At 42.3% G+C, this 27992-nt stretch overlaps 2 protein-coding genes across 3 annotated transcripts; one reads left to right on the plus strand and one right to left on the minus strand.

Moving 5' to 3' along the window:
- The first annotated feature begins 90 nt into the window (after positions 1-90).
- On the plus strand, positions 91-9034 carry uckl1a (uridine-cytidine kinase 1-like 1a). Of its 2 annotated transcripts, none has more exons than XM_023991513.2 (15): positions 91-173; positions 2132-2322; positions 2477-2583; positions 3679-3849; positions 3999-4070; positions 4184-4373; positions 4648-4709; positions 5498-5514; positions 5714-5812; positions 5901-5994; positions 6109-6174; positions 6297-6419; positions 6605-6712; positions 6908-7064; positions 7519-9034. In XM_023991513.2, the coding sequence occupies exons 1-15, from the start codon at positions 91-93 to the stop codon at positions 7608-7610; spliced, it is 1632 nt and encodes a 543-aa protein (XP_023847281.2). In that variant the 3' UTR covers positions 7611-9034. The 2 variants fall into 2 exon arrangements, with proteins under 2 accessions (XP_023847281.2, XP_023847280.1); XM_023991512.2 differs by lacking the exon at positions 91-173 and adding an exon at positions 569-1630.
- Positions 9035-9862: 828 nt separating this feature from the next.
- Positions 9863-27900, minus strand: LOC111966660 (phosphoprotein associated with glycosphingolipid-enriched microdomains 1-like). The gene is made up of 7 exons (XM_023991518.2): positions 27510-27900; positions 20865-21072; positions 19406-19463; positions 19214-19292; positions 18494-19053; positions 13797-13934; positions 9863-13701 (listed from the first exon to the last, which is right to left on the minus strand). The coding sequence occupies exons 2-7, from the start codon at positions 20996-20998 to the stop codon at positions 13135-13137; spliced, it is 1536 nt and encodes a 511-aa protein (XP_023847286.1). The 5' UTR covers positions 20999-21072; positions 27510-27900; the 3' UTR covers positions 9863-13134.
- Positions 27901-27992: the final 92 nt, after the last annotated feature.

Consider the following 27992-nt stretch of genomic DNA (forward strand, 5'->3'; position numbering starts at 1 on the left):
TGTATTTAACAATGGCCTACATGATTTTTCTGTGACTCCAATCCACTACTGGTGAAGATCAACCACATTACCCACAATCCTCTTGAATACATGGCGCTGTCCACCAGCCGGCACCAAAGAGGGCGAGAGGAAGCTGAGTGCAGCGGGAAGAAAATGTCATCGCGCTCAGACAGGTACTGGTTCTTACAGCATAGACTATTTCATTCTTATACCTTGTATTAGCTGATGTTGTTTAAACGAAGTCTGAAATATATGACTATGTGCTGAGCACTGCATTGCATTTATGCCTTTCGTTGTAGCCTAATTTACTACGGCATCATTTGACCTCCCAGAGCTCACAGTGGCTTGCTTAGCTGTAACGTCCCACCTGCGCATAAACACACAGTCAAGTTGGGATTCATAGAATGTTGAAGTTTTATACATTGAATTCAAATACCGGTTAACTGAGTCGGATATCAAGTTTGATCATTTACCAATGATAATTTTAATGCTGTGTGTCAGCTGCTCTGCCGTCGCCAATAAAGTATGTCACCAAGCAGTCGCGTAATAGGATCAGTCTAATAATGGACATCTGCCTTGGATCTAGCACAGAACACAACAGAATGACGCTATTGCATTGCTCTGCTCTCAGTATGTATCTGCTAAAAGTGTAGTATTTGAGTGTATGTAGTTTGTTATAGTAATAACTAGGTAGCCTACACAATGGTAAAACAAATTTGTGCCATCAATGGACACATGCTGAATGAAATGCAGTGCCCTGGCATTGTGCAAGGAAAAACTGTGACAAATATGATAAAACAGCAACTGAGCGCAGGTTAGAGACAGAGTCGTAATCAGACAAACACTTGGGAACATGATTGCCCTGCAGGATATCTCTGTCTTAGCCTGGTCCCAGATCTGTTTGTGCTGTTTTGCTAATTCTTGCCAAACAGATTTGGGAACATCTCTGTCAGGATCAGCATAGGAGATGAAGATCAGCAGAGGACGTCCTGGTGCAAACAGGTCACACTTGGGAGCATGATCACCCTGCAGTACTATGCCTGCACGCCCTTCCTCTTGGAGCATTGCACTTGGTAGCCTCGACTTACTCCAGCCATTCTAATACGGTACTGAGAGGTCTGGCTCACTTGTGAGACTATGCACGTGAAGAGGAAGATCAGCAGAGGGCGTCTTGGTGTAAACAGGCCTCTATTAATAACAGTCACCAACTCTGTGATCCTCTTAAACACACTTAGACAAGGGAGGGAGGTGAAAGTGGAGAGGTAAAAGGAGAGAATTGGTGACATTTTCCTTACTCTGGTCTGAGCTGAGATTAGGGAAGAGATAGGAGAAGAGGAACCTAAGAGAGAGGCTAGATTCAGTGGGTAGATTGTAAAACAGGTCTCCCTCTAAAGTCCGCCAGGTGGATTGTAATCTCTTTTCTATGGGGGTTAACTTTGACCACGTTTGCTGCCTCAGTAAGCGTTAGCCTGTGTGAGCTCTACTGTGTTAGTAGTGAGTACTGTAGTGAGTACTGTAACTGTTGGGCCTGAGCTGGAGCAGCCAGCCCTCCCTGTTTCGCTGCAGATATGACTCTGCCTGCATACACTGGAGCCAGAATCTCAGGCTGCTGGTCCATGACGACCCGCAGGTAAGTGGTCTGTTTACATAGTGGTGCATGCTTATTGGAATGGATGCTGCCTGTGTGTGAGCACTAAGAAAACACAGACAGGGCTGTGGAAGCCTGTGTGTGTTGAGGGAGTTGTTATGAGTTGTTCCATCCCATGTCAGTTGAGACATACTGATGATGAGAGGTACAGGGAAATGCAGGATCTATCTACCAAAAACATATGTTGAAACAAATCAAGATTTTTATGTTGGGGCTTTAGTGGAGCCTAAACAGTACTAAATTTGTATTTAGAGTCTGATGTAACCGCTAAGCTGGTTTTTAACCTTCAGTTGAGCTTGATAGTAAACAAGGGTGTGACGGTGTTGGTATAAACCTTATCAGTGACGTTACCTACGAAAGGGACCATTATAGTACTTTATAACACTCCTAAAAAACGTCCCTCCTTTTTCTTGTACTGTAATTGTACCCAAAGCTCTATGTTAATAACAGGTTAATGATGATATGATGATTGTTGTTTCACAGTGGTAGTGGGGAAGACTCGTTAGATCGGCTCCTGCCTGGCTCTCCTATCACGGCTCCACGCAGGAAAAGCACATCCCAGACTAAGACAGAGCCTCCCCTGCTTCGCACCGGCACACGCACCATTTACACAGCCGGCAGACCCCCCTGGTATGATGAGCACGGTGCACAGTCCAAAGAGGCCTTCGTCATCGGTACAACCGTTATGGGTGTATGCCTTATTTAATTGTCAGTGTATGTAGTGTTAATTGTGAATTTTTTATGTTGTATGTGGAGTGTTGTAATGGTCTTTCCTTATTGTATGACTTGTTGTTGTACTTAAACATACATGTGTGTTTGTCTGTGCAGGGTTGTGTGGGGGCAGTGCTTCAGGGAAGACCACGGTGGCCAATAAGATCATTGAGGCTCTGGATGTCCCCTGGGTAGTGCTGTTGTCCATGGACTCCTTCTACAAGGTGAGAGACTGGCATTCATTTGGCTTGCTTGAGATTTAGCATCTGGACATGCTACTGTAGGTTAAGGGGAGTACCTCTCCGTTCCTCACAACAGACTTGTTGACAGACACCTTCGTGATACTGTATGAATGAGCTTACCCACAATCCCTCCCTCTTAATGATGTTAATCACATGTGAAGCACATGAGGAAGAGACTGTCCACAGCCTGGGTAATCCCCTCCCCCTCCCTCCCTTCTTCCTTCCATCATGTCTGTTTATAGAACACCAGGGAACAACATGCCCCTAACCCATGGACTCAACATGCAAGCACACACACACATGCACACATAAACGCAATCACGCACACACACACGCACACACACACGCACACACACACACACACACACACACACACCTGTCTCTTATACACATCTAGATGTGTATAAGAGACAACACACACACACACACACACACACACACACACACACACACACACACACACACACACACACACACACACACACACACACACACACACACACAGGGTTGGGGAGTAACTGACTACATGTAATCGGTTACATGTAATCTGATTACAAAAAAAAATCACTTTAATCAGTTACGTTACCAGCAACAAATTGTAAACAGATTACAGATACTTTTGAAAAATATGTTGATTACTTCATAGATTAGATTTAAATACAGAAAGGATGTTTCTGAAAAAATACATTATGACACCTTTTCTCAATGACATTCAATTCAGCATGAAAAAAGGCACAAGTTTAGGTTTGTTCCACCTGAGCAAGTCTGACCACAAGTCTGTTTTCTTCTACTGCCTCTTAAAGGGATAGTAATCCGAAAGTAAATGAAAGTATTCAGATTACGTTACTGAGTTTGGGTAATCCAAAAGTTACATTACTAATTACAATTTTGGACAGGTAACTAGTAACTGTAATGGATTACATTTAGAAAGTAACCTACATGAGCACACACTACATGAGTAGGCAGCATTACAACTTTTTGTTTTTACACGTTCACCTTTTCCCTTTACCCTATGAAAGATCCCATTGTGTTTCTGTGTCCATCCTTCCCTGAAGTTTGCTCTCCTGTACCCCCTAGGTTCTGACCCCTGAGGAGCAGACCCTGGCAACCAGTAACGACTACAACTTTGACCACCCAGGGGCGTTTGACTTTGAGCTGCTAGTTGCCACCGTTAAGAGACTCAAACAGGGCAAGAGCGTGAAGATCCCAGTGTATGACTTCACTACACACGGCAGACAGAAAGACTGGGTGAGTGCAGAACCGAATGGCCATGTACCAAGGGAGAATTCTAGATTCTCCTGATATATTTATCCACCGTAAATAAACAGAAGAAGGGTATAACTGGCAGCTGTTGCAGTTCTGAGCATTTCTGTTGTGTCTGTCTCTTCCCTGTGTAGAAAACTGTGTATGGTGCAAGTGTGGTCATCTTTGAGGGGATCATGTCCTTTGCAGACAAAGAGCTTTTGGAGGTAAGGCTGTATGATCATCACATGTTTATGACTTCTTTACTGAATCAGTTGAGTCATCTGTGACTGCAAGGTACAGGAACATAGTGCTATATTGCTGCTCTGTTTGTCTCCAGCTCCTAGACATGAAGATCTTTGTGGACACTGACTCAGACATCCGGCTGGTACGTCGGCTTCGCAGGGACATCACAGAGCGCGGGCGGGACATCGAGGGGGTCATCAAGCAGTACAACAAGTTTGTGAAGCCTGCGTTTGAGCAGTACATTGAACCCTACATTCGACTGGCAGACATCGTTGTGCCACGAGGTGAGAGATGGAGCACTACCCGTTAGAAAGGTCAAAAGTGCAATATTTCTGCATTCTGCATTTTGGCATCTGCCGATCTCAATATAATATTTGTTAGCCATTGGCAGCTAATACCAATATGAAGGCATATATATCCTGCTGATATACTATTGTTTCGTAGCTGATATTCTGTGCAGATATTGTTAATTATGAGGTAGCCATTTGAGCTACTGAAATGTTTCTCTCCAAATTAAAATATGTTGTTTCTAAGTGAAAATATGATTCCCTCTGCCAGGTGGTGGTAACATGGTGGCCATTGACCTGATTGTCCAGCATGTCCACAAGCAGATGGAGGAGGTGGGTGAGCAACAGAACACTATACTCAGTAGACTGTATATACACTGAGCGTACAAAACATTAAGAACACCTGCTCTTTCCATGACAGACTGACCAGGTGAATCCAGGTGAAAGCTATAATCCCTTGATTGATGTCACTTAAATTCGTTAAATCCACTTCAATCAGTGTAGATGAAGGGGAGGAGACAGGTTAAAGTAGGATTTTTAAGCCTTGAGACAATTGAGACATGGATTGTGTATGTGTGCCATTCAGAGTGTGAATGGTCAAGACAAGAGATTTAAGTGCCTTTGAACTGGGTATGGTAGTTGATGCCAGGCGCACCGGTTTGTGTCAAGAACTGCAACGCTGCTGGGTTTTTCACGCTCAACAGTTTCCCTTGTATCAAGAATGTTCCACCACCCAAAGAACAGCCAACTTGACACAACTGTGGGATGCATTGGAGTCAACATGGGCCAGCATCCCTGTGGTACGCTTTCGAAACCTTGTAAAGTCCATGCCCTGACGAATTGAGGCTGTTCTGGGGGCAAAGAGGGGGTGGGTGCAACTCAATATCAGGAATGTGTTCTTAATATTTCTGAGCTGCAGTGCATGAGAAGATGGTGCCACACAGTGGCAGAATGCTAGAGTATCTGTAGAGGTATTGTGAGGGGATGAGTGACTGACATCTCTTTGCCTTTCTCGCTCTTTCTTTTTCTCTCTCTCGCTCTCTCTCTCTCTGTTTCATTCACCTTCTTGTACATTCTGTCTCGATCTCTCTCCCTGTCTCTTTCTCTCTCTCGTTGTGCAGCGTGAGCTCAGTGTCAGGTAGGCTTACACATCTTACACCTCCTCACTCCCTCCCCCGTATTTGAGTTTTTGTAGTGGTGTTATTCACAATACCCCCACCAGGTGTCTCAGGGTGACTACATGGACTCCTTTTATTGAAGAMCTAGTGGGAGAGCAGAACAGTGTCTAGTCATTGTCACCTATTCAAATGTATTCTCCTTTGTATTGTTTCCTCCAGGGCGGTCCTGGCCTCGGCCCAGCAGACTCAGCCCCTCCCCCAGACCCTCAGTGTGTTGGAGGGTACGCCTCAGGTTAAAGGCCTGCATACCATCATCAGGTCAGATCACGTTCAAATAGAGCCAGTCTAGAATCAACACACACTTCTTTTTTTTCTCATTCTCCTTCAACTAATTTGTGTAATCCAGGAATCAGGAGACCAGTCGAGACGAGTTCATCTTCTACTCCAAGAGGTTGATGCGCCTCCTTATTGAACATGCTCTAACATTCCTGCCCTCTCAGGTATGTGGACATTATTTACCAATGTTTATAGTGTATTCTACTGTAATATGTTATTTTGTTATATATGATTAGACATAATGTCGCTAACTTCATCCCTATTGTATCATGTAACAGCCATGTACGGTACAGACCCCACAGGGCCAGGAGTATGATGGGAAGAGAAGCTTCAGTGGAAAAGGGGTGGGTACTGTACAGTCATTGACACTACTCCTGTTTCCCTGCACTATGTTTGGTATTCCTTTCTAGTAGTATGGATTTTGTGTGTTTGTCACCATGCTGAAGCTCCATCCTCCTCCCCCCAGATCACAGGTGTGTCTATCCTGCGGGCAGGGGAGACCATGGAGCCTGCTCTGAGGGCTGTGTGTAAGGATGTCCGCATCGGSAAGATCCTCATCCAGACCAACCTGGACTCAGGAGAACCAGAGGTACTTTAGAAAGTAACAGAATATAATAGATCTTTATTGGCTGAAGAGAGGAGAAGTGGTCCTATTTAGAAAAGTCACACTTACCGTATATCCACCTCACTGGGTGTCTCCCTAGTAACAAGATCTGCCTCCTCTTCCTGACCGTATCTCTGTGGTAACCCTGTTTCTCCTTCATCCCTGTCCAGTTGCATTACCTGCGTCTGCCAAAAGACATCAGCGAAGACCATGTCATTCTAATGGACAGCACTGTGTCTACAGGCGCTGCAGCCATGATGGCTGTACGGGTCCTATTGGTAAGGGGGCAGTAATGGACATCCCCATCCCATAATAACAGAGAGCCCCTGTCTTCAGGATTAATCACTCATTGCTATAATAACCATAGAATTATAATTAGTAGTTGTATTTCTATGATATTACTAACCATACTAAATGGCTGGGTTTTAAAGTGATGGCCATAGCACTAAATGTGTTTTGATGTGTCCATGCAGGACCATGAGGTGCAGGAGGAGAACATTGCGCTGGTCTCTCTGCTCATGGCAGAGTTGGGGGTGCACTCGGTGGCCTACGCCTTCCCCAAGGTCAAAATCATCACCACAGCTGTGGACAAGAGTGTTGATGACTTCCTGCAAGTCATTCCTGGGATTGGTGGGTTTGGCATTGATATAGCTAACATGTCTTACCCCATACACTAGTACAAACCACTCCCTCCTGTTGTAACCCACTGAGCGCAGACGTCAGTTCAACGTTTAGTTTTGATATACATTTGGTTGAGTTGTCAACTAATGTGAATTCAATGTGAAATCAATAAAACATTTCACCATGTCATTGGATTTAGGTTAAAAGTTGGGTGAAAGAAAAGAAAATATGAAATGCCCTTACATTGATGACTTTTTGCATATCCATTTAGTTTTCCAAGTTGATTCAACCAGTTTTTGCCCAGTGGGAAGTCAGTAATGTTGATTGGCCTATTTAATTAGAATTCTGCTTCAATGACTACACTTTTCTGTAATCCATCTCAGTAATGTGCTCTTCGCGGTGATGTCTGATGTGTTGCTCCATGTCATTTAACTCTATATTTCTGTGTTTTCTGTCAATACAGGGGACTTTGGGGACCGCTACTTTGGGACAGATGGTGGATCATCAGGCTGGAGTGACGATGAGGAACAGGAGCGCCCCAAACAACAAACATGAACGTGATTCTGTGAAACACAAGGTTAAAGGCTAGCCTTGTGAAACCATACTGTGAATTTGTGATAATCAGGCTGGTTTAACAAGGCTAGTTAAGGGCATGATTAACCAGCAACACCAGTCAGATTCCATTTAGCTGCTATAGACAGACACAACAAATGGTTCTCTATAAACAAGACATTACTCCCATTTATGTACAGCAAGACATTTTGTATTCTATTTTATGGTACATATTACAAGATTTAAATGGAGGGATTATTGTTCTATTTATACAGTTGTATTGTTCAGTTCTGGACTGCTCAAGCAGAACATGTTTATATATGGGGCTACATGAAACTGAATCAGTTTCATCCCTTCTGAAGAGGATGCTATCTTGACAATTGCTATGCTATCTTGGCAATTTTATATTAAATAGATTATTGAAAGTTTGGTAGTGAAGCTTCCTAACCTCGACATCTTGACAATTGCTATGCTATCTTGGCAATTTTATATTAAATAGATTATTGAAAGTTTGGTAGTGAAGCTTCCTAACCTGTAGGGGGAAGCATTGTTCAATTTTAGTTGCTGTGTTGCCATGTTGTGTGTGTGCACCCAGATACTCAAACCACACTAGAAATCATATGACGGTCTGCAATTGGTCCATTCCTTTTATTGAGTGAAATTACAAATCATGTACTGGAAATTGCCCATTATTTTCAAGTATTTGAAAAGGTATTGCAATTTGAAAGGTGTTGAGTTGAAATGGTATTGAATCCTCCACCCATGATTGAGAGAACAGTCACTAGCAATTAATCGAGAATGATCTTCACCTGAACAAAGAGATCATGACATGTGCTGATGTTTGATGCTAAATGCCAAATATTAGATATCTTTGTATCTATCTTACCCCAATTTTTTAGGGTGTGACATACATTAATACGTTACGTTTATTGTAGTCATTTTTACCTAACATAGTACACACATATGTATGAATGTTGTATACATTATATTTTCTACCTCTGACAAGCATAGCCTACATTTAGAGTTATGAGAGAACATTGTTTTGTGGGGAATTTGTTTATTTATAATCACAATATTTCTCTGTGATAGCCCTCACAGAGTAGGTGGCTGTGATCATGGATGTCATGCAATGCATGTTGCATTCTCCAAGACAGCACAAGACTCGCCTGCCCATGTGACTACTGCCTCAAGGTTAACCTGTTACTATGGAGACAAGCCCACCAATGAAAATTCAGCAGACGGTTGCGATGTTGACTGTAAGCGTTTTGTTTTAAGGGTGACCTATTTTTTTCTCCAGCTAGTCAGACGCAGACCCTTCTGTACGCACGCACACACACACACATGCCGCCACATTTGAACATTTATCTCTGGGAAATGCATGTGTTATTAGAGTGTAATTATGGAATAAAGTGAATGTCAGATTATCATTTAGGAAACAGTCACCCTTACTTACATCTACTTAAATCCCCAATCTAGCTCTCATACCATCATGGCCACCTAATCATCCCCAGCTTCCAATTGGCTCATTCACCCCCCTCCTCTCCTCTTTAACTATCCCCCAGGTCGTTGGTGTAAATGAGAATGTGTTCTCAGTCAATTTACCTGGTAAAATAAGTGTACAAAAATTATAAACATCTACTTGAATGCATCCAACTTTCTTAATGCCTTAATAGCCAATTAAATCATGTTTTCCTGTGATAAATCTGTAGCCCGATTGTAGAACGTTTGTCTTCCATTAGTCACCACCAATGTTTTTCAGAGCTGCCTTTGGTTTCAGGAGCAGTTTGATTTTGATTTATATTATTTTGCCTACTATGGCTGCTTTTAGACAGGCAGCCCAATTCTGATCTTTTTTTTCTCAGTAATTAATCTTTTGACCAATCAGATCAGCTTCGAAAAATATCTGGTGTGATTTGTCAAAAGACCAATTAGTAGAAAGAATATCAGAATTGGGATTCCTGTCTAAACCCAGCCTGTGCTTGATTTGTGTCTTTATTATATGGCAATGCTTTGATCATGATGTTGTAATAGTTATAATATCTTAACAGATCATGAACAGCGCATATCATGAACAGCGCATATGACAAAGAGTTCAATGGAGGGACAGCTTTAGACTGTGCTGTGGTCTAGTGAAGTTAGCTGGCATGGTTGGACAAATAATTATTACCTTCTGGGGGAGTTAATCCCGTCTAATAAAAGGCACATGAGGTACATGTTTAGATTATATATATTTTTAAGTGAAGCTTAGAGAAAACAATTTTTCAAAGTGCCACTTTATTACAAAAGTATAAACTTGACTGACATTTTCATGAATAGTAATCTTGATATAAAACATTACAATCTTTTGCATTTTTAGCACTTAATTACACGCTTCGAGTACAAGACCCTGTAGTCTGATTAGCAAACACACAACATTAGCTGCCACATAAAACTTAGCTGGGCTTTTCAAATAACACACCATAACTTAAATGGCTTGGGAAAATAAAATAAAACATCAAAATTCACATTGTTTCATTGCTTTGCAATTTTGTCACCAGATAAGTCATTCCAAAAATACAGCCAAACATAAATAGTAAAAGATAGATTTCTTGACACCAATGATATATTTATTATTCTTTCTCTTTTTGTAACATACTCACGTACACATTGCATCAACATACAGAATAATAACCACATTATGTGCTGGGTATATTTGGTCAAATGAAGTTCCTTAGTGTCCAGGTTGAGATTACATTTTGTGTTATACTTCAGATACGCTCCTTTACAATATCTCTGTTGTATCGTTATCATTTGTTGTCACTGCACAGCTGAATTTTTTATTTTCATTTAGGATATCACTGGCAATTGAGAGGACATAAAAATGTTCATCAGTGTAGTGATGAGATCGCTACAGAGAGTCTGTTAATGAATACTCCACCTGCGTTCAAAGGTTAGGAGGGTGAAATCACCATCGTGAGGCTGAAGCAGTATCTTGATTGAGCCACAGTTTTGAGACTGAGGATGGAGCTATTAGATTTGTGTAGACTTCACCAGTATGTMCCCTTGACATGATATGGCCCCTGTGGTTCAGATAGTAGTATCCTTTCCTCTCTGTGTTGAAGACGAAGGCAGTGACCAACTTGAGAGTAACGATTGCCAGAGATTCCTAGTAGCCAAAGCTATCCTGAATTAGAATGACATTGTGCTCTCTAAGAGAAACAAAGCAACATAACAACCAAACAATCAGTAAAAAAAACAAAATAAATGTTCTTCGGTACCACATGACAGTGCTTGATTTTTGTTAGAGTTTTTTTAGCATGCAACATTAAGCAGGCAAAGTGCAGGAAAAGGATTGACAAGTAAAAACAGTAAAACTGAAGTAAAACACTTAATTTACAGATGGTAGTGGAGACAGTCCATGTGATATGTAACAAATGAAAAGGGAAAAATATCTGGTATTTTTATCTGTGAATATGGTAAAAATTCGTAGTTTTTTTTAGGAAGAATGCCAACATTTTTGCAATTTAGTTAATTATTCTCTCATAATTTGACTCTTTGTCCCTGAGCTTTCAAGTCCTTTGATTAATATTAATTTATTTTATATTATTATTTTAATTCCTTCCTGAATCACACATCGACCAACTTGGGGGAAAGGTCTGCCATAAACAGACTAAGTGCTACATAGGGAGAAAACTGAAAGTTGTGCTCGTTCGTAAACTAGGGCTCCAGAATTGCCAGTACAATAACACTGTTTTAACCATGGAAATGAATTATAAACTCAGCAAAAAAAGAAACGTCCCTTTTTCAGGACCCTGTCTTTCAAAGATAATTCGTAAAAATCCAAATAACTTCACAGATATTCATTGTATAGGGTTTAAACACTGTTTCCTATGCTTGTTCAATGAACCATAAACAATTAATGAACATGCACCTGTGGAACAGTCGTTAAGACACTAACACTAGGCAATTAAGGTCACAGTTATGAAAACTTAGGACACTAAAGAGGCCTTTCTACTGACTCTGAAAAACACCAAAAGAAAGATGCCCAGGGTCCCTGCTCATCTGCGTGAACGTTCCTTAGGCATGCTGCAAGGAGGCATGAGGACTTCAGAAGTGGCCAGGGCAACAAATTGCAATGTCCGGACTGTGAGACGCCTAAGACAGCGCTACAGGGAGACAGGACGAACAGCTGATCGTCCTCGCAATGGCAGACCACGTGTAACAACACCTGCACAGGATCGGTACATCCGAACATCACACCTGCGGGACAGGTACATGATGGCAATAACAACTGCCCGAGTTACACCAGGAACGCACAATCCCTCCAGGGTCCAGAGAGGCTGGACTGAGGGCTTGTAGGCCTGTTGTAAGGCAGGTCCCCACCAGACATTACTGGCAACAACGTCGCCTATGGGCACAAACCCACCATCGCTGGACTCTTCACTGACGAGTCGCGGTTTTGTCTCACCAGGGGTGATGGTCGGATTTGTGTTTATCGTCGAAGGAATGAGCGTTACACCAAGGCCTGTACTCTGGAGCGAGATCGATTTGGAGGTGGAGGGTCCGTCATGGTCTGGGGCGGTGTGTCACAGCATCATCGAACTGAGCTTGTTGTCATTGCAGGCAATCTCAACGCTGTGCGTTACAGGGAAGACATCCTCCTCCCTCATGTGGCTAAGGCTGCAGGCTAATCCTGACATGACCCTCCAGCATGACAATGCCATCAGCCATACTGCTCGTTCTGTGCGTGATTTCCTGCAAGACAGGAATGTCAGTGTTCTGCCATGGCCAGCGAAGAGCCCGGATCTCAATCCCATTGAGCACATCTGGGACCTGTTGAGGGCTGGGCCATTCCCCCCCAGAAATGTCTGGGAACTTGCAGGTGCCTTGGTGGAAGAGTGGGGTAACATCTCACAGCAAGAACTGGCAAATCTGGTACAGTCCATGAGGAGGAGATGCACTGCAGTACTTAATGCAGCTGGTGGCCACACCAGATACTGACTGTTACTTTTGATTTTGACCCCCCTTGTTCAGGGACATATTATTACATTTCTGTTAGTCACATATCTGTGGAACTTGTTCAGTTTATGTCTCAGTTGTTGAACCTTGTTATGTTCATTCAAATATTTACACGTTTGCTGAAAATAAACGCAGTTGACAGTGATGACGTTTCTTTTTTTGCTGAGTTTATTTCTATGATTTTACCCACTAAAATGGGGGAAGAATTTAGGCAATTTTCCCACTAATTGTGCTGTGCACATTGTTAAAATAGTGCTACCATCCTACAGATTTCTCTGTAATAGTTTTGTGCTCATTTCTCATCACTACCTTTGGATTCAAGATTGGTTGTTTGAGCCAGCAAAGGACTTTCTCTTCAGCCCGTTAACCACTGACCAACCCTTTTGCCCTAGGCTCTGAAAGGCAGGAAGTTATGACTGTAATGTAGACAGTATGTGTGAGTGAGGATGAGAGGGGCTCAACCAGCTCTTCCCGACCGTGGTCTTTTTAAATGCTGGGAAGGAGGTAAGAGGTCAGGTAGGTCACAGCCTTAGAGCCCAGTGACATACATCTCCATGCCGTCGTTGAAGGTGAAGATGGTAGTGGTGCTGGAGTTGGCAGTTCCGCCCTGCTTCAGTTCCCCAATGCTCTCGTACAGGTTCTCCCCGGGCAGCAGCAGGGCTTTGGCTGGAAGGTGCTGTAACTTGGGGGTCTGCTGTGTGGGCGGCGGCGGGGGAGGCTGCTGCTGCTGCAAGGGCTGATGGGATTTCTTCCTCCTGGGCCTGAGTGTGGCGCAGGTGTTGGGAGGCCGTTCGGTTCCTCCAACTCGCTTCCAACCGCCACCACCTTCCATAGGCTCATAAGTGGAGTCGCACTCCTCCCCCGTCTCGATGGACTCATAACAGTGGTCTTCCAGAGTGGCAGAGGCTCCTCTGACGGGTTTCCCCTCCTGCGGGGCCCAGGTCTGGGGCTTGACCACCACACTGAACCCACCATCTCGCTCCCGGTCCCGGTCACCACGCCCCAAGGTCCGGAAGCCAATGTTTGCTGGAGGAGACGCAGGAACAGTTCTCTTCTTCTTGCCTGGTTTGCATACCTTGGAGTACATCTCTGCAACCTGTAAACCACACAGCACAGAACAACCCTCAGTACTAATCAAACTGATAAACACCATACACACATACAGTACTTTGTAATGACATACATACTCACCATAGCAGTGGAAGGCTGTATGTTCTCTCCACTGTGAGGACTCAGAGGGCCTAACGGTTTGTTTTGGAGCATGGTGATGTCATCATCCTCTGGAGGCTTCCATATGTACTGCTCTCCATTACCCATGAACACTGCCTCCTGCCAGCCAATCAGAGAACAGTATGAATAGGTTGTCAACTTCACATATGATTAAGATGAAACACAAAAATAAAACAAATAAAACAATGCTTTTGTACAATACTTGGCGGACTGTAATGAAAAGTTATGTTTCAGGCTTACTGTTCAAAATCMCTTTTTGCTCCCCTCTGTTAAGGAGTATACAAGTCTAGGGGGCAGAATTTTTATGTTTGGATAACGTTCCCATTGTAAGCTGCCTATTTCTCAGGTCCGGATACTAGAATATGCATATAATTGACAGAGTAGGATAGAAAACACTCTAAAGTTTCCAAAACTGTCAAAATATTGTCTGTGAGTATAACASAACTGATTTTGCAGGCGAAAACCTGAGGAAATCCAACCCGGAAGTGCCTTTTATTTGGAAAAATCCCTGTTTCATTGCCTGCCTAATCTCCATTTAAAGGGGTATCAACCAGATTCATTTTCCAATGGCTTCCTCAGGCTGTGAACAGGCTTTAGACATAGTTTCAAGCTTTTATCTTGAAAAAATTAGCGAGATTTATCAAAACGCGTCAGGTGTCCTTTGATTAGTTCCTGCGCGCGAGAGATGTAGCTCGACATTTTCTTTCTCTGTAGTATTGAATAGTTTACCGTCCGGTTGAAATATTATCGATTATGTATGTTAAAAACAACCTGAGGATTGATTATAAAAAACGTTTGACATGTTTCTACGAACATTACGGATACTTTTTGGAATTTTCGTCTGCCCTTCACGACCGGAACGAGCCTGTGGTTTTCTGAACATAACACGCAAACCAAATGGAGGTGTTTGGTTATAAAAATCATCTTTATCGAACAAAAATAACATTTATTGTGTAACTGGGAGTCTCGTGAGTGCAAACATCCGAAGATCATCAAAGGTAAGCGATGAATTTTATTGCTTTTCTGGCTTTCGTGACCAATCTACATGGCTGCTAGGTGTTCTTACTGTTTTGTCTAGTGATCGATAAACTCACAAACGCTTGGATTGCTTTCGCTGTAAAGCATATTTTCAAAATCTGACACGATAGGTGGATTAACAACAAGCTAAGCTGTGTTTTGGTATATTTCACTTGTGATTTCATGAAAATAAATATTTTTTGTATTATTTTTTGAATTTGGCGCTCTGCAATTCAGCGGTTGTTTACGAAAATGATCCCGTAAAAGGGATTCGTGCGCCAAGAGGTTTTTAAACCTATACGGGATTGGTGTCCCAAACCGGGACGGTTGTTGCTAACGTGCGCTAATGTGACTAGAATGACATTGTAAGTAAAAGCCAACTTTCCAGGACATAGACATGTCTTATATGGGCAGAAAGCTTAAATTCTTGTTAGTCTAACTGCAGTGTCCAGTTTACCAGTGGTGGAAAAAGTACCCAATTGTCATACTTGAGTAAAAGTAAATATACCTTGATAGAAAATGACTCAAGTAAAAGTAAAAGTCACCCAGTAAAATTCTATTTGAGTAAAAGTCTAAAAGTATTTGGTTTAAAATATACTTAAGTATAAAAAGTAAATGTAAATGTAACTGCTAAAATATACGTGATATAAGTATCAAAAGTAAAATTATAAGTCATTTTAAATACATTATATAAARCAAAGTAGACGGCACCATTTAGGACAGCCATGGGCACACTCCAACATTCAGACATAATTTACAAACGAAACATGTGCGTTTAGTGAGTCCGCCAGATCAGAGACAGTAGGGATGACCAGGGATGTTCTGTTGATAAGTGCATGATTTGGACMATTTTTCTGTCCTTCTAAGATTTCAAAATGTACTTTTGGGTGTCAAGGAAAATGTATGGAGTAAAAAGTACAATATTTTCTTAAAGAATGTAGTGAAGTAAAAGTAAAAGTAATCAAAAATATAAATAGTAAAGTAAAGTACAGATACCCCCAAAAAATACTTAAGTAGTACTTTAAAGTATTTTTACTTAAGTACTTTACACCAGTGCAATTTACACTAGCTATTACAGTGAAAAAATGCGATGCTATTTTTTGAGGAGAGTGCACAACAACAAAACACTTTCATCACGGCTGGTTTGATACATTCACCTCTGAAGGTAAATAATGTACTTACATTCCGTAATCTTGCTCTGATTTGTCACCCTGAGAGTCCCAGAGATAAAATGTACCATAGTTTTGTTTGATAAAATCTATTTTTATATTCAAATGGTGTCTCTTCAGCTTTTATTTCTTTCATCACATTCCCAGTGGGTCAGAAGTTTACATACACTCAGTTAGTTTTTGGTAGCATTGCCTTTAAAATTGTTGAACTTGGGTCAAACGTTTCAGGTAGCCTTCCACAAGCTTCCCACAATAAGTTGGGTGAATTTTGGCCCATTCCTCCTGACAGAGCTGGTATAACTGAGTCAGGTTTGTAGGCCTCCTTGCTCGCACACAATTTTTCAGTTCTGCCCACAAATTTTCTTTAGGATTGAGGTCAGGGCTTTGTGATGGCCACTCAAATACCTTGACTTTGTTGTCCTTAAGCCATTTTGCCACAACTTTGGAAGTATGCTTGGGGTCATTGTCCATTTGGAAGACCCATTTGCGACCAAGCTTGAACTTCCTGACTGATGTCTTGAGATGTCGCTTCAATATATCCACATCATTTTCCTTCCTTATGATGCCATTTTGTGAAGTGCACCAGTCCCTCCGGCAGCAAAGCACCCTCACAACATGATGCTGCCACCCCCGTGCTTCACAGTTGGGATAGTGTTCTTCGGCTTGCAAGCCCCCCTTTTCTCCTCCAAACATAACGATTGTCATTATGGCCAAACAGTTCTATTTTTGTTTCATCAGACCAGAGGACATTTCTCCAAAAAGTACGATCTTTGTCCCCATGTGCAGTTGCAAACCGTAGTCTGGCTTTTTTATGGCGGTTTTGGAGCAGTGGCTTCTTCCTTGCTGAGTGGCCTTTCAGGTTATGTCGATATAGGACTCGTTTTACTGTGGATATAGATACTTTTGTACCCGTTTCCTCCAGCATCTTCACAAGGTCCTTTACTGTTGTTCTGGGATTGATTTGCACTGTTCACACCAAAGTACGTTCATCTCTAGGAGACAGAATGCATCTCCTTCCTGAGCACTATGACGGCTGTGTGGTCCCATGGTGTTTATAGTTGCGTACTATTGTTTGTACAGATGAACGTGGTACCTTCAGACGTTTGGAAATTTCTCCCAAGGATGAACCAGACTTGTGGAGGTCTACAATTGTTTTTCTGAGGTCTGATTTCTTTTGATTTTCCCATGATGTCAAGCAAAGAGGCACTGAGTTTGAAGGTAAGCCTTGAAATACATCCACAGGTACGCCTCCAATTGACTCAAATTATGTCAATTAGCCTATCAGAAGCTTCTAAAGCCATGACATAATTTCCTGTAATTTTCCRAGCTGTCTAAAGGCATAGTCAACTTAGTGTATGTAAACTTCTGGCCCACTGGAATTGTGACACAGTGAAATAATCTGTCTGTAAACAATTGTTGGAAAATGACTTGTGTCATGCACAAAGTAGATGTCCTAACTGACTTTCCAGAACTATAGTTTGTTAACAATACATTTGTGGAGTAGTTGAAAAACAAGTTTTAATGACTCCAACCTAAGTGTATGTAAACTTCCGACATCAACTGTAGATGTGTGAAGGTTAGTGTTTTTTCTGAAGGGAAGGTAATTATCCATCATGTTTGACATTCCTGGATGTGTGTAAACTTAACATTTTTATTATCATAGCATTTTTGTATGTTCTCTATAGTTATGTACTTGAAAATGTATCAATTGACCAATTCGGGCACATTTGGGCAAACTCCTGGCAGACTTGATAAAAAAAATTGTGTAGTAATGTAATGCTTCACTGGATCAGTCTGAAACTTTGCACACTCACTGCTGTTATCTGGTGGCCAATATCTAAATTACACATAAACTCCTATCTGGATATATAGCCTTTCTCTTTTTTTAAAATAGAAAACGCATATTTTTGTGTTCGTATTATCTTTTACCAAATCTAATGTGTTATATTATCCTACATTCATTTCACGTTTCCACAAACTTCAAAGTGTTTCCTTTCAAATGGTATCAAGAATATCATATCCTTGCTTCAGGTCTTGAGCTACAGGCAGTTATATTTGGGTATGTCACTTTAGGCGCAAATTGAAAAAAAGAGTCCGATCCTTAAGAGGTTTTAAAATGGGCCGTGAGAGAGGAAATGTGTGCAAACAGACATATAAATGCATTTCATTTGGCTCTAAACATTACAATTAAATGTTTAGCTCTTAACAGAATTGCTTGAGCTGCAAAGAGGCATCAGGAGAAATCGACTTTCATTGCTCTCTTTACAAAACACATAAACACACACAAATACAGCCTTTAGTAATACATGTAGGGAACTGCAAGGACACATACAAATAGGCAGAAAAATGCAGTGAAATGAATCAACATTTCTGAACACATTGCCTTCGTCAAGGTCTGACTTTGGCAAGGACTTCCTACATGAACAAACTTTATCTTTATCATTCTGTACCATCAGCCATTTCTCTACCAACCTTGGGGAAGGTGGGCAGCTTGAAAGCATCCACGTTTTTCCGGGGCATCTTCATGCTGTGAGGGTGTGGCGGAGGCGGGGCAGGGTGTGATGGTGGGGCRTGGCGGGGAGGCGGCACCGGTGCCTCCCCCATATCGGTCCCGCTGTCTCTCTTCTGGGGGACAGCCTTGTCCACCTTCCGGAGCTTCCGGACGCAGGCATACTCTGCAGTCGTCTCCGGGGGTTGCGGATGAGCCATAGCCTGGGGCATGGGCTCAGGCTCGGGGAGCGGTTCATTCAAACCATCCCCATCTAGATCAGGGGGAGCAGGGGTGTTGGCTGGGACGGCCGGAGGGGCTGGGGTGTCGGTCTCTCCGGCCCTGCCCACTATGGCGTAGAGGTTGTTATCAGGGCCACGCTTCGGGGAGGAGCGTTGACCTACCTCAGAGTAGGTGTGCTCCCCGTCCTCTCCGGTGCCAGAGGGGATCTGGGGTAGCGTCCTTCCCCCGGAGCGGAGGTCGGAGTTGGACCGGCGGCTGGGCAGGAGGTCCATGCTAGACGGACGGTTCTTTTTAGATGACTCTGCAGGACACATGGAAACCAGAAAGGTTGGCATTCTTTCACCTACAGTATATGAAAAAAAGCCTTGTAAAAGTGGTAAGGATCATTGTTTGTTATGTGGTGAATATTTCTACAAACTGAGCTGAACAGTGACACTCTTATGCCTAAGAGTTCTACTCACTTTTGCCATTGCAGTTTAGCTTGTTCATCTCACCGTCCGACTTGCTGATGGAACGCAGCTTTGACTGCCTGAGTATACTCTAACAACACACAAACAGACAAATGTTTTTATCAATTGCTTGTGAATGCTAAATGTATCCATGTTTTACCTAAAGTGTTAAATGTGGTTATTGGAGTGATCTCTACGACTCACCATGTCCATCAACCTGTGTTTCCCACTTTCACTGGAGACATTATGCGTCTTTCCCTTCCTATATTAAACACAACAGTTAATGTATTATAAACATGCAAACAGTTGTGTCCGTGCGTGTGCGTGCATTCGTACGGGTGTTACGGACGTCACGCTGCTTGCTAAGCGAATACCACTTCCTTCCGATTTGGCTCAGACCGAGAGGCTCGAACCCAGGACCTCTGCCTTGCTAGCACACGTAACCATCCTCCTTGACAACGTACCGACCATTTGAACTATCAAAAGATATCTAATTCGATAGCTCCATCGGCAAAATTACAAACTAGCTGTGGACTGAGTTTACAGTACGTTCAACTTCTTGGCGCTAGGAGGCAGAATTTTTATGTTTGGAAAAAGAACATTCCCAATGTAAACGGCCTATTTCTCAGGCCCAGATGCTAGAATATGCATATAATTGACAGATTAGGATAGAAAACACTCTAAAGTTTCCAAAACTGTCAAAATATTGTCTGTGAGTATAACAGAACTGATTTTGCAGGCAAAAACCTAAGGAAATCCAACCCGTAAGTGCCTCTTATTTTTAAAAAGATCCCTGTTCCATTGCCTGCCTATCCTCCATTTAAAGGGATATCAACCAGATTCCTTTTCCAATGGCTTCCACAGGTTGTGAACAGGCTTTAGACATAGTTTCAAGCTTTTATTCTGAAAAATGAGCGAGATTTATCAAATCGCGTCAGTAGATAGCCAGGTGTTCTTTGATTAGTTATTGTGCGCGAAATTGGTAGCTCAACATTTTCTTTCTCTATTGTATTGAATAGTTTACCGTCCGGTTGAAATATTATCGATTATTTATGTTAAAAACAACCTGAGGATTGATTATAAAAACATTTGACATGTTTCTACGAACTTTACAGATACTATTTGGAATTTTCGTCTGCCCTTCATGACCTGCCTCAGCCTGAACATAACGCGCCAAACAAATGGAGGTTATTTGATATAAAAATAATCTTTATCGAACAAAATAAACATTTCTTGTGTAACTGGGAGTCTCGTGAGTGCAAACATCCGAAGATCATCAAAGGTAAGCGATTAATTTTATTGCTTTTCTGACTTTCGTGACCAATCTACATTGCTGCTAGGTGTTTGTAATGTTTTGTCTAGTGATCGATAAACTCACACAAACGCTTGGATTGCTTTCGCTGTAAAGCATATTTTAAAAATCTGACACGACAGGTGGATTAACAACAAGCTAARCTGTGTTTTGCTATATTGCACTTGTGATTTCATGAAATTAAATATTTATTTTTTATTTATTTATTTATTTGGCGCTCTGCAATTCAGCGGTTGTTGATGAAAATGATCCCGCTAAAGGGATCCGTGCCCCAAGAGGTCTTAACTCCGTTACTCATAAAAGTGTGTATATCCATGTGTGCACATGATCATGCACATTAACTCATCTCACCTCTGGCAGCCCACACAGAGCACCACGATGAGGATGGTGACGATGAAGGCTGAGGCAGCAGCGATGGCACCCAGCAGCAGGACCTTGCCGTAGGTAGGAGACGTGAAGTTCAGCCCGTCCTGCATGGAGGCCATGTGGGAGCGCTGGCGCTCTCTCTCTCACAACCACACACTCACCACACACATGCACACCACAACCTCCCTGGGATCTGCCGAGATGGAGAAGGAGAGGAAAGAGATGGGTTGTTTGTCATACATATCAGCTGGTCTTATTTAAGAACACAGAATTAAAATGGGGTTTGGGGCAAACATATAATTCAAATAAATGGAGAACATGTTATGACACAACAGTTGCTTCTATTGCTCTAGTTGCACCAATAACAAACAAAAGAAAGACAGGAATATACAAAAAGGTCAACCATAGCATTTCTGCCACTAATTTTCTTTGTCCTTCTCTTTTCTGTCTCTCTTCCCCTCCATTGACTGTCATTTACCCTGTGGCCTCTTTATCTTCCTTTGGGCTTGTTAAGGATTTGGGCCATTTTTTCCCCATTGCTTTCTGACAGATCCAAAAACATCAGGTCGCTACCCTGTAGTGTCSAAAGAGCCCATAGTTCTTGATGAATATCAGTCCCAGCAATGGAGTTGATATCCAGATTCAAATTTGTGCTGGACTTATGTCTTTGAAACGAACACAGTGTAGTCTAAACCATACACTTAGTCTTCAGTCTACACAGGGACCATCCTTACCAGGACATTTCCTCCACACACAGATATCAATCATCCCTGAGACACCAGTTGAAGATATTCTGATATATTGGTTTGTTTAAGTGTAATATAATTCTTCACCTCTGTAATTATCATAATTTTCCTAAGTTTTTAAACATTTGTTCAAAACACTGTAAATATTGCAGAGTCAATGAGTCACAGCGAAGCTAAAATTTCTGCAATACAGACAGACACAGGAACAGACAGAGGAGGCCCACATTGTTATCTTATTCCAAAACCAAAGAGAAGACAGAGAACAGAGGAAACCATATTTTCTTCGATTTTTTTTTTGTCCTCCAAGCTTTTTCCTCTCTCAGTGAAAGAGATGTTTTAGGTAGGCAGTTTGGTTGAAACAATGAGGACAAGTTCTTATCAGGATTGTTTAATGATGCCCTCCAAATCTCCAAGGAACATCAGATATGCAGATGTGTCTCTGATATAACTGTCCAGGGACACTCTTCAAGGTTTACTAATTATTTACTTATTGAACTACATATTTACAGAAGAAAAAATATTCACCACCAATGGTTTGAACCAGCAACCATCAAGGTACTAGCCTATTTTGAAACAGGTTCCTAAACATCTTCTCGCAGATATATTTATTGGAGAATATACTGTAACACTCTTCAAACGTTAGGATTCATATGACTTATCCCACTCTGGTCTACAGTAGAGTCTAAAGTCTCTATACCCTCAACTTTCATGACTTCCCCAGAGCATATCATAGCCTCTTGTTGAACAACAGTTGAGGCTGAGTAGGTACGGTCTCAATTAGTACATGGAAGGAAAGAGGCGGGGGGTGAGAGAGGATCAACTTTGCCTCTGCATGTGGCTATTGGGACATCTGTGCCTCTGAATATATTAATGCTAACTATGGAGTGCCATAACATGGCATGAAAAACATTTGACATTTAAATCCTCAGGACACACAGCATGCTGAGGTACAGTATAATATGCCTTGCTGTCCTTGTTAACAGTACAACATTGTTTTAGGCCCCACCACCCCCATCTCCTCTCGAACACTGGTTCAAACCAGCTGCTAGATAATTAGTAGGAACAGTATGTCCAGTTTCACAGGTGCTTTTCCCCTCTTCAATTAACTCCTACTAGGTTACTCCTATTTCCTTCTCTCTCTCTCTCTCTCTCCCTCCCTCACACACACACACACACACACACACACACACACACACACACACACACACACACACACACACACACACACACACACACACCACACACACACACACACACACACACACACACACACACACACACACACACACACACATAAATTGTCTCCTACAAACAGAGAGCTCTGCACTGAATCCTGTTCCAGTATAGAGGAAACAGGTGGGGAGGTGTGTGGGGGATGGGGGATTCCCAACATGTGGAAATTCCCAACATATGGAAATTCCTGACAGGGAATATCATCACCAACAGATACTGTATGCATGCTTCTGCCAAGTGTTGATACTGTATCTTTGAAGCATTTATCTTATATCCTCTTTGGGATTGGGAGTAGATAACCAGTGGAATGCACACACTTTGTTTTAATTTTAGCCAGAAGAGTGTCAATGGTGGTCAGATCAATTCAGTGGCTATGGGACCAATGAGCCAATTTGGTATGCACTAACATGGTTTGTATTGTAGCTCATTAGCATACTAGTGTGGTGATCCAAAATGGCTGAAACAGCTCCGTTAAATTAGCTTTAGCCTTACCATTGCAGTGTGGTGTGGTGGTGGTCTGTACAGTGCTGTTAGGGCACATGTCAACATTGTAAATGATAAGGGAGACAATGTTCTGATTCCTCCAAAAATATGGTTTCATCCAAACCGCCTTCAGCTGTTCTCACAAGAACGACACAGAGTGCTTTCAACAGAGCACGAACGCTCGCAATTAAATCTCTGGTTGATATATGTTAATATAGTTTATTAATAAAATATATTTTGCTACACTAGAGCAACTGTCAACCCCTACATACAGCTCTTTTGGCAATACATTGAGGCAGGAATCATGCTTTATCACACTTCTGCGTTACGTTACTACTTAATGGACGTACTTATATATTGTATATTGTGTGTAAAACGTGTCATAAAAGTGTTAAAGACAGGAGGTGAAAAAAACTGTAACATTATAAAATGTAAAACATTTCTCACCAGAATTCAACTGTCAACACTCTCCCCAGAGTTCACCCAGAATATGTATTTTGTAACACTCACCAGAATATCCTGAAACACCCAAATGGATCCACAATGACATTCTATTCATTCACAATTCTGACAGATTCCAGTGTAACTACATCTAAATCGCATTAAGAACAGACCACAGATGTAGAGAGCAAGGGTGAGGCAAGAGGAAGAGAGGAAGCAGAGTAGGGCTGGAAGGAAGGTGAGGAAGAAAAAGAGAGGCCATCAGCATGTCAGTGGGAGTTCCGTGGCAGGTGCTTGAAGGAGCTGAAAAGCTGATGATGAGAAGAGGCTGTCATTTCCAGTCTCTTTCTCTTTCTCTCTCTCTTTGCGTTTCCCCTAGGTTCTTAGGCAGAATGACGCCTCAGCACTGCAGTGTAATCTCTGGCCCTAGAGCTCTTTCTCTAAACCAACCAATTGGACGTTGCGCTCTGAGCAGAGCAGTCAAATGGCCCTCAACCAGAGGCTCCTCTGCTAAACAAAGACCCTCTCCCCAGCCAGATAAAATCCCCTCATCCTATGGCACTCTACCACGCATTTAAACCRCTAACTGTAAATGTTCAATCTTCTTCTAATCTGGTCCTTCCCCATATCCCTCACTCTAGACATCCCCTTGGGTTGCCCTACCTGTCTGGGTGTAAGTGTAGTGACTGCCATGATGTCGGGGTATCAGTGAGCTAAGGTGAGGACATATGGTGTGGGTCCTTGAGAGGCCATAGAGGCAAGTTTTTAGAGTATTTTGACGCACCTCTTTATGCCTACATTATGTATTTATGCCTGTATCTCCATGCTCATCTGTTTTGTGAAGACGGGATCTGAGGGGTATAAGGTACTGGGATTGAAATCTTAAAAAAGGTGGCTGTGCTTGTTAACCTACCATCAGCCCTTAAGCATCATATGCAGTAAAGATTGCCCCCTCATGGCTGGTTGCAAAGGCCCACTCTTCAAAACAAAACCAAAGTCACTAATAAATCTTTTTCTACCAATACAATACAACAACAACTGAATAATTTTCTAATTATTTGGCATAGAAACATTCATGTATTCACAGGATCCTTTTTATCCTAGTAAAGAGACTCACATTCTGTGATTTGCTTGTTATAGCCAAGAAGGAGATCAGACAGACAGACAGACAGACAGACAGACAGACAGACAGACAGACAGACAGACAGACAGAGAATGCAGAAGTCAGTGAAAGAAACAAAAAAAAAACTGTGTGGGAGAAGCGAGTAACTGGAACATCCTTCATAAACCCCAGGCCCATACAAACAGATCTTCCTCTGCCTCAAATCTAGGGCTCCAGTAATTAAAACATGTCAGCACTCCCTCTCTCCACCTCTCTCTGGGTGATTTCTATGCTATCAGTTGAGCACAGGGAAATAAATTATTACAGGATGTTCCTTTAGTTTAAAACGAATATGAAAGACCAACTGAAGCATGCAATGCTCCAGTAATATAATCCATAGACAATTAGAGGAGTAACAGCAACACCTTAGAGTTGGTAGGCTAGGGTTACCCTAAGGAGTATACACACAAAGAGAATACATGTATCAAAAAAGAGACATTTGTAATGTCTGGGGGTTCCAAGTCATTTGTGTGGTCTCCAAAATACTGCTAATGGCAGTTCTGACACTTCTTTCGGGTGTCAAGAACAGTGAGTGGACAGAGGTAATTGTGTTAAGTGGCTAAACCTCAGTGCATCCAACTGGGAATGTTTCTGGAAACTTTAGGTAGCCTAACGTTCCAGTAGAATTCCCATTGATCAGCCTTATTGTTTACCAATACAGTCAATCAATACACCAAAACATGATCACATGATGAACGTCCCCTAGAGACATAGTATGATGCCAAATTAATGCATTTTACTGGTGGTCAGTAATCTGCTTATCCATCACATCATCAAAACCTTTCACACACACACACACACACACACACACACACACACACACACACACACACACACACACACACACACACCATAATGCCAACAGATTTCATTGTCTCTATTCTCTCTATGTCCTGTGTCCCCCTGCCACAGCAAGCATAGCAGCTCATCTGCTTCAATTCTGATCATACAATTGGGAGAGAGCAGACCCACCTTATATCTGAGTCATTCCAGTCACACACACACACACACACACCACACACACACACACACAACACACACACCACACACACACACACACACACACACACACACACCCACACACACACACACACACACCACAGAGCACAATTTCCCCACAATTCAAAACCCATGGGTCTGTGTGTGTGTGCATGTGTGAGAGAAAGAAAGAGATGTATGATCCTGTGATGATGTGAAAGAGGTCAAATGCTTGCTTGCAATAACGATGAACCATTTTAGCCCTGAGTGAGGGAGAATATTGTCTGTGAGAGCATTCTCAGTTGCATGTTTTCATCCATGCATATGTGTGAGTATTGGGGGCCATAAAGACTTCATAGGCTACAGGAAGCTGCTTATATACTGGCCCTGTGGTTCTTCTCCACCTCCATGTCTCTGAACTCCAACTGAGATTAATTTGTAATAATAAGCTGACCTTATACAGCTGACAAAAGCAAATCCCAAACCACATTTCTCCTTTGATACATTTTATCCTGTAGCAGGCTCAAACATATGTATTCTCCACAAGTAAGCAACACACGTACGCTACACGCGCGTGCGTATAGAGAGGAGGGTGTTAAACGCTTCCTAACCATCAGTCCAGTAGTCTGCTATGTGCCCGTATAATGATTCGCGCCCTTGCCTGCACCAACCACAAAACTCTCATAGGCTGGGTTTTAACATGGAGAACCCCGACAGCTCAAACTGCGGTGGTTCCAGAGACAACAGGTTAGAGCCCAAACACCGAGCAGGCATGGCACACCATGACACTGGCCATGACAGAGGTGACGGTGTGAACAGATAGATCACGCAAGGCGAATTTGGCAGTGCCAAGGCATTTGTCAAAGAATGCCATCCCCAAAAAGGTTAAAATCGATGCAGTGGTGTGTGTGTGGTTTCATTCACAGTCTGACTAAACTTGGTGATCTCTATTCGTTTACCCCTTAGTCTATGGTTCTCTCCATAATTAAAGCATTTGAAAAACATGTCAAGATCAAAGTGAAAATGAGCGCACAACGCCGGTGTTGCTTGCGTCCCTGAGGTCAGCAGCTTGCAACTCACACGACAAAGACAGACCCCCATTACCCCTTTTTGAAGGAGGGGAGGGGGCAGAAGACAGTAATTGTATCGGTCTAATGTTAATTATCTTTCATGATTCACAGAGGCTTCTTGAATGCTRAGCATACGATATCAACGTAGGCTACACATAAACGTGTACATATTGCTCGCATCCAGGTCCTCTGATAAATCGGTTAATTAGACGTCGAATCACAAAAGCCAAGCAGTGCAGCGACATTGTGGCTGTTGCACACGTGTCTGCTGTACTGTATGTATGACCACTAGAAATTATGGTTACGGAGCCTGTGAACAACACAAAGGAAAAAATCGCGCAATGCTATATAATAAGCTGACCAATCAATGATCAAATGGCAAAATGTGAAAAGGCTAATCAAATGTATGTCAGCAAAAGCATCTAGAATCTAATGATGTATATATATGATAATTTCTCACAGGCTGACAGACATGCTTAAGGCAGAGCATTGTGCCAGGAGCTAATACCATACTCACTCAGCTCAGCGATTCGGGATGCGCGACGGCGCGCAGCATCCACCTTGGTCGGTTCCTTCAAATTCTGCTTCCACTCGGACCATCCACTCCCCACTAGCATAATCAATTAAAGGCGATAACCGGAGTTTCTTGTGTGTGAGAAAACATGAGCATAATGCATCATTGCGTTTGGCATTTTTTGACACCTCCGTCCACCCCCTGTGAATGCGAACCGTTTCCAAAGGGAAAAGCAAAGCAAGCAGACAGATTAACTATTTTCCACTGTATCACCTGTGTTGTATCGAACTGTCAGATTTTCCTCCACAGTTTCTCAAACCCCCTCCATCTATCTCTCTACACTCTATTCCTCGCTCAGCTCAATGGTAGAACCATGTGACGGAGATAATTTGAGAACCCCAATTATTAGTCTTTTGTTTCCATCTAGCGCCATCCCTCGGAAGGACCGGGAAGCGAATGAACGCAATGGAGACTGGAATAATATTT

The sequence above is a fragment of the Salvelinus sp. IW2-2015 genome, linkage group LG7 (genome assembly GCF_002910315.2).
Source record: "Salvelinus sp. IW2-2015 linkage group LG7, ASM291031v2, whole genome shotgun sequence".
NCBI classification, from domain to species: domain Eukaryota; kingdom Metazoa; phylum Chordata; class Actinopteri; order Salmoniformes; family Salmonidae; genus Salvelinus; species Salvelinus sp. IW2-2015.